At 32.8% G+C, this 6,107-nt stretch overlaps 1 protein-coding gene across 1 annotated transcript in view; it reads right to left on the reverse strand.

Moving 5' to 3' along the window:
- SANBR (SANT and BTB domain regulator of CSR) overlaps positions 1 to 5,538 on the reverse strand; it is a 44,624-nt gene extending 39,086 nt beyond the window's left edge. The window contains exons 1-3 of the mRNA XM_068966822.1: positions 5,389 to 5,538; positions 2,326 to 2,512; positions 1,418 to 1,511 (exon numbers count right to left, since the gene is read on the reverse strand). Of these exons, the coding sequence (XP_068822923.1) occupies positions 1,418 to 1,511; positions 2,326 to 2,512; positions 5,389 to 5,538 (431 nt within the window). The remainder of the gene's footprint in view (positions 1 to 1,417; positions 1,512 to 2,325; positions 2,513 to 5,388) is intronic.
- Between the last annotated feature and the right edge of the window lie 569 nt (positions 5,539 to 6,107).

Below are 6,107 nucleotides of genomic sequence, written 5' to 3' on the forward strand. Positions count from 1 at the left end.
TACTTCAAAAATTATATACTCTTTGAATTTATATGCCCTTGAAAATTATATTACCTCAAAAAGACAGACTAGTGTGATCCACAGCTGCCTTCATGTCATTACATTACAAAAGGAAAAGATTAAATAGGAAGAGTTACACTAATCTACAATATGAATTTAATGTATATTTAAGTGAACTTCAAAAATTTTTAACACAAAGAAATTACATCTGAAGTAACACTGGCAACAGAAAAAGGATTAATAATCAGTGCTTTGTCAATATAAAGGAATTTAACCAACTTTGCAAATTGAGCTTCCAAAGACATTACGGTCAAAATATAAACAGGCAACGGCTGGTATAATGAAACATGAAAGTTCGGTGAATTTTGGGGCCAAAACGTGAAATACTAAATAATAATAGTGAAAAATCAACCGGATAAATTTTTATGCTACACAAACAAACCTATCAATCTATGTGAGGGGACTTCCCTGGTGGCCCAGCCGTTAAGAATCTGCCTTGCAATGCAGGGGACACGGGTTTGATCTCTGATTGGGGAACTAAGGTCCCACATGCCATGCAACCAAGAAAAAGTATTTGTTGAACATTAAGAATATATTGTTTGAATATCTGTCATGGTAAAAATAAAATTTTTTAAAATCTATGTGAGTAAAGTAAAATTTACTAAGCTACAAAGGGTGATTTTTTATTTATTGTAGTAAAATATACATAAAGTAAATGCACTCATATTATTATGCAATTATCACCACCATCCATCTCTAGAATCCATCCCCAGAACTTTTCAAAAGGGTAAATTTTATGATATGTGTTATTAAAAAACTATCAAAACTGAAAATACTCAAAGGAACCTTTAGAGATAATGAAAATGTTATCTTCATTAGTTATATGGCTAACATTCATCAAAAGTGAATACTTAAAATATGTGTAGTTTATTGTATGTAAAATACACAAAACAATACAAAATTATTAAAACTTGCATGACATTGAAATATATATTTTAATTTTTAAATGTTTCTATAATGAGTAATTATATCCAAATAGTTCTAAAATACACATCCAATTTCTTTAATAAAGTTGTAGAACTAATGGCAGAGATTTTTCTTTGGGTTTTAAATTTTACTTTCCAAAACTTTATGTTAATGGATGTTATTTCTAATATTTATAAGATGAAAATGAATTTTTAAAGTGGAAAACTGTTCTCTAACTTATAAGTAGTATGAATAAGCCATATATTCACCTATTAAGCAGTTGTTGATAGTTCAACACATCAACTACCCTGATATCAATTGTTTCAGCAACTGTGTAATATGAAATTCCTAAATTATGGTAACTGATATATAAAATCATCATTCATATATTTTATAATTTGAAGTTGATATTCATATTAAAAGCTTATCTAGCAAAGAACCAGCCTCCTACCCTTCAGATTCTTCAGTCTTTTCTCCACCATTATGAGTAGTACAATTTTCACTTTCTGAAGAACAATTCCTTGTGGAAGCTATACTATGTCTTCCTTAAATACAGAAACAAACACATACAAAAACAAAGGGGGGAGGTTAGCATTTCTAGCTGAAAATGGGTTTTTACTTATTGAATGGTTATACTATAAACGCATGGTTTCCAAGAGTAGCTAAAGATGGTATTTTGTTAGGTGCCTTAATATTTCTAAAGGTATATGAAAGAAACAGTATGAAAACCAGTCACAAATTGCTAACATTACACTAAAGATTAAAAAAAAAATACTAACCTGGTATGTAGGGACAGGGGTCAAATGTTCAAAAGCCTACAATATAGTTTCTCTTCCTGAAGCAAATTTTTGTATCAATATTCTGCTACTGCTGAGATTAAAACAATTCACTACATTGAAGATTTCTAAAACCAGCTATTATTTTCAATGTAATGTGGAGAACATCTCCTATACCCTGCTTTTGTGTTATCTGGAGCTACGGTTGACTTTCATAGAGGGGAGCTGTAAAAAAGGTATCGGGAGAGACAAGCAAGATTCTCTCAGTTAAAAAAAAATTAAGTAAAAGGTACTGGTCAAATTCCTCTAAATTTTATGACACAAATAGGCTAACACAATGGAGTAGTAGATTTTAATATAGTGAAAATCTTTTTTTTGGTAATAGTGTTTGCCCTATATGTTAACATCTAAATTTTTTAAAAATACAGCAAAGACAAATTTCTAAAGCTCAGGAAGATACAAATACTAACAGATTTTTCCTATTAAGGTTTCTATTACCCTTTAAATAAAGTTGACTGGAATGCATAATATTTTTCAGAATTATCATAAGGACAGGTACTACATTTTGCTTTTAAAACCTTACCTGTTTTAGAAACTGCATCCTGACCAACTGGAGTCTCCTGAAATTCTCCTTGTGTGTCAAGAAGCGAGGACCTGATGTATGTGGCTAAAGTTTCGACAGGACTCTCTCCGGCAGCCATGAGGGGACTATACTGGTTGTCCACAGGTGAACTTCCACTGCTCTTCAGCTCATCAAACCTCTTTGCACACTGTAAAGGCATAAAGGAAAGAAATGCAGGTCTGGGGGATTTTAATCATCTTTTATAAGTGAAAAATTTATCTCTTGGGTAACATCTAGAAAACCAGTGCGTATTTCAATACGTGAAAGCCTCTGACTTACTTTTTTCTTTTTTAAAATTCAGGGTAGATTTTTTAAAACATGCTTTAACTCAAAGCCCTAATATATTTATACACTTGTAGGAAAATGAAGAATGCCTTCACTAACCATATTTCCCCGTGATCTATGTCTATTATCAGTTGACAATTTAAAAACTTTAATTAAAAACTTGGCTGTTATTTTCACACTGAGTTTCCAATAGGAACAAGACAAAATTCTAACCTTCAACAGAAAACAAATCAAAAGGTATCTGATTTGTGATCCTAGATTTTCTTCATTAAAATAATGAATCTTTGTTCTTACCAACAGTGAGGTTCACCTTGCACAAAATACTGTAGTAACACTTAAAAACACTTTTAAATATATGGCCATGTATTTGGGCAGTTTGTTCTAGCACAATGTTCTACCTTAACTCATTTTTAGTCATAGAATGAATTTAGAAAGACCAGATTAGCAGTGAAAATACAATAGACTGGAAAATATCAAGAGTGCATTAAGCATAGTAAGGCTAAGTTGTCCATGAAAATGTCATTTCTCAGGTCACAACACAAAATGCCTTCCTTAATGTGGGTCTTTGTCAGATAGCACTTCTAATAGTATTCATGTTTAAATCTCCATCAGTAGCAATGTGGATGGCAAGTTATAGAGCAGACCAAGTAATATGGGAGGTACAAAAGGAGAAAAATATATACTATGTACACACATATATGGTAAGTGAATAATGCATTGAATATGGCATCATTCATTTACTACACAAATATTTACCAAGTGCCCACTAGACATTGAGCACCTTTTTAATGAAGATTGTTTACTAATAGTATTATAGTACTATTACTGCAAACAAATGCCTACTCAAGGTTTAGTCCTTTGAAAACACATTTAAAAGATATATAAGTAAAGGACTTCCCTGGAGGTCCAGTGGTTAAAACTCTGTGCTTTCACTGCAGGGGGTACAAATTTGATCCCTGCTCCTGCAACTAAGATCCTACAAGCCATGCAGTGTGGCCAAATAAAAAAAACAGAAATTTTTTTCAATTGGGTGAATCTGAATACGCAGTGGCTATTAGACAATACGATGGAGTTACTGTTCATTTTCCTAGGTTTGACCATGGTACTGTAGCTAGGTAGTTACATAATAATATTCTTATTTTAAGAGGTATGCTGCAGTCTATGGAGTGATGTCTAAAACTTACTTTTATTTATTTTTTTAGAATATTTATTTATTTGGCTGCATCAGGTCTTACTTGCAGCATGTGAGATCTAGTTCCTGACCAGGGACTGAACCCAGGCCCCCTGCATTGAGAGCTCAGAGTCTCAGCCACTGGACCACCAGGGAAGTCCCTGAAACTTACTTTTAAATGTCAAAAAAAAAACTTACATGAAGAAATCAAGCAAACATCTAGAATTACTGACACCAAATAAAGGATATAGGGATACTATGCTCTTCTTTTAACCTTTCTGTATGTTTGAAAATATTCACAATAAAAAGTTGGAAAAATAGTCAAATTCACAGATTGGCCTCGTTTTAAAACCTAACATGTAAAAATCCAAAAGATGAAAAAGTATAGATTAAGGAATGACAATATACACTAAGTAAGTTCCTTCATCATTTCACAAAGACAATCAAGGGCAAGTAATCTCTGTGGGTGTGTTTTCTCAGCTGTCAAAGAACAGGGTAGAACTTGGTTCATTCACTGCTTCTGTAAGTATTGACAGTATATCATGGGAAAGGCAGTAGTGAAAATGCTTAAAATCTACTGGATAAAATCGCTAATGTTCTTTCTACTTCTAGAAACCCAAGATGATTAACTCACTTTAGGGTTCCTTTTAACAGCAAAAATTCTGAGGTCTGTGTTCTCAAACTAGAGTTCAGAGATGAATTACCAGAAACAGTACCCTATAAGAGTTTTTAGGTTGCAAGTTTTGATTCTGAGGATTACAGTAATAAAAATCATTTGAATCATTAGGATGACAGAATATTTTAAGACAAAGGTAGAAAACAGATTTAGTAGAGAAGAGATGTGTTAATGCCAAGGGAAGGCAAGTAATGTCTTGGTGCAAAACAAGGCTTCACCACAAGTTAGAGAGAGAAAAGTGGAGAAGGAATACAGGCTTTGAAAGGCTTTTGGCAATACAGGCTGAACACAAAAAATTTTGTGCCACAAAAGACTATACAATATTTGCATTATAATCACAATTTAATTTCAGCAAAACACTATTACTGATCACATTAAGCTTATTAGTTTGAATTATGTTGGTTTGAGTTTTCACTTGTGTCTATAAAATGTAAAATTTGGTTTATGATTGTATAGGTGTGTTTATACCTCGTATTGTTAGTGCACATTTAATTTCTACTGTGATAGTAATTTGGGTCATCATTGGAAGTTTTCAAGTTTTTTCCTTTAAAAAGGTCTGTATATTACTCAATTCTGAGAAGCATAGCATTAGCAATTTAATAATAAAATTGGATTTACAAAAGTTTTATCTACCCATTCAGTTGTAAATATGTAAAATAAGTTGGAAATATGTAAAATAATTAAAATGAATTTAATCATAGCAGGTGGGTTAATCAATCATATATCTACATAGATTATACATATAGTCAAGTCATATTTTATGCATATTTAGTTTTTACATGCATATGAATATGTGAAACCCAAATACTTCTTCTTTCTTAGTAGTTACACCTTTAAATTGATCACTTTTTCTGATTTCTTTTCAGTAGCTATCTGAAAGACTGTTATTTACCTCTTTGGGTGTTAATCCAGGCACAAGCCTTGCCACAGTTTCCCAATTGATGGTCTGGTGGATTCCAATTAATGGGTAAAGGATCATGTCCAATACCATCTGGTTGTTATTGTTTAGGAAATTGTTGTTTTCTGAATATCCACGACTCATCTTTTGGAACTAGAAATAGAGAAGACAAATTTATTTGCATCTGAAATCCAAATGTTTTCAGAACATTATAAATCAGTTATAGTTCATTTCTAAGAATTAACTGCTACTACAAAAAAGAAAAATGAAACTGAACTAAAAATCAACACAGACTATATAGCTCAAGTCTCTTCAAATATAATAGCACTTGAATATTATGGATTGGTAGATACATGGCTAGAAGGATGTGCGTGCTTAGTTGCTCAGTCGTGTCCAACTCTTTGCAACTCCATGGACTGCAGCCCATGAGGCTCCTCTGTCCATGGGTTTCTCTGGGCAAGAACACTGGAGTGGGCTGCCCTACCCTCCTCCAGGGGATCTTCCCGACCCAGGGATCAAACCTACATCTCCTATGACTCTTGCACTGCAGGTTGATTCTTTACTCACTGAGCCATCGGGGAAGCCTAGAAGGATATACAGCTGGGTAAATATGTGATTTTAAAAATATGATAAAATGTTAAGGACAGAATATAAGTGATGGGTATACAAGTGTTCACTATAAAATTCTTTTGATTTTGCTGTATATTAAAAGC

This window comes from Capricornis sumatraensis, chromosome 1, assembly GCF_032405125.1.
Source record: "Capricornis sumatraensis isolate serow.1 chromosome 1, serow.2, whole genome shotgun sequence".
Taxonomy (NCBI): Eukaryota; Metazoa; Chordata; class Mammalia; order Artiodactyla; family Bovidae; genus Capricornis; species Capricornis sumatraensis.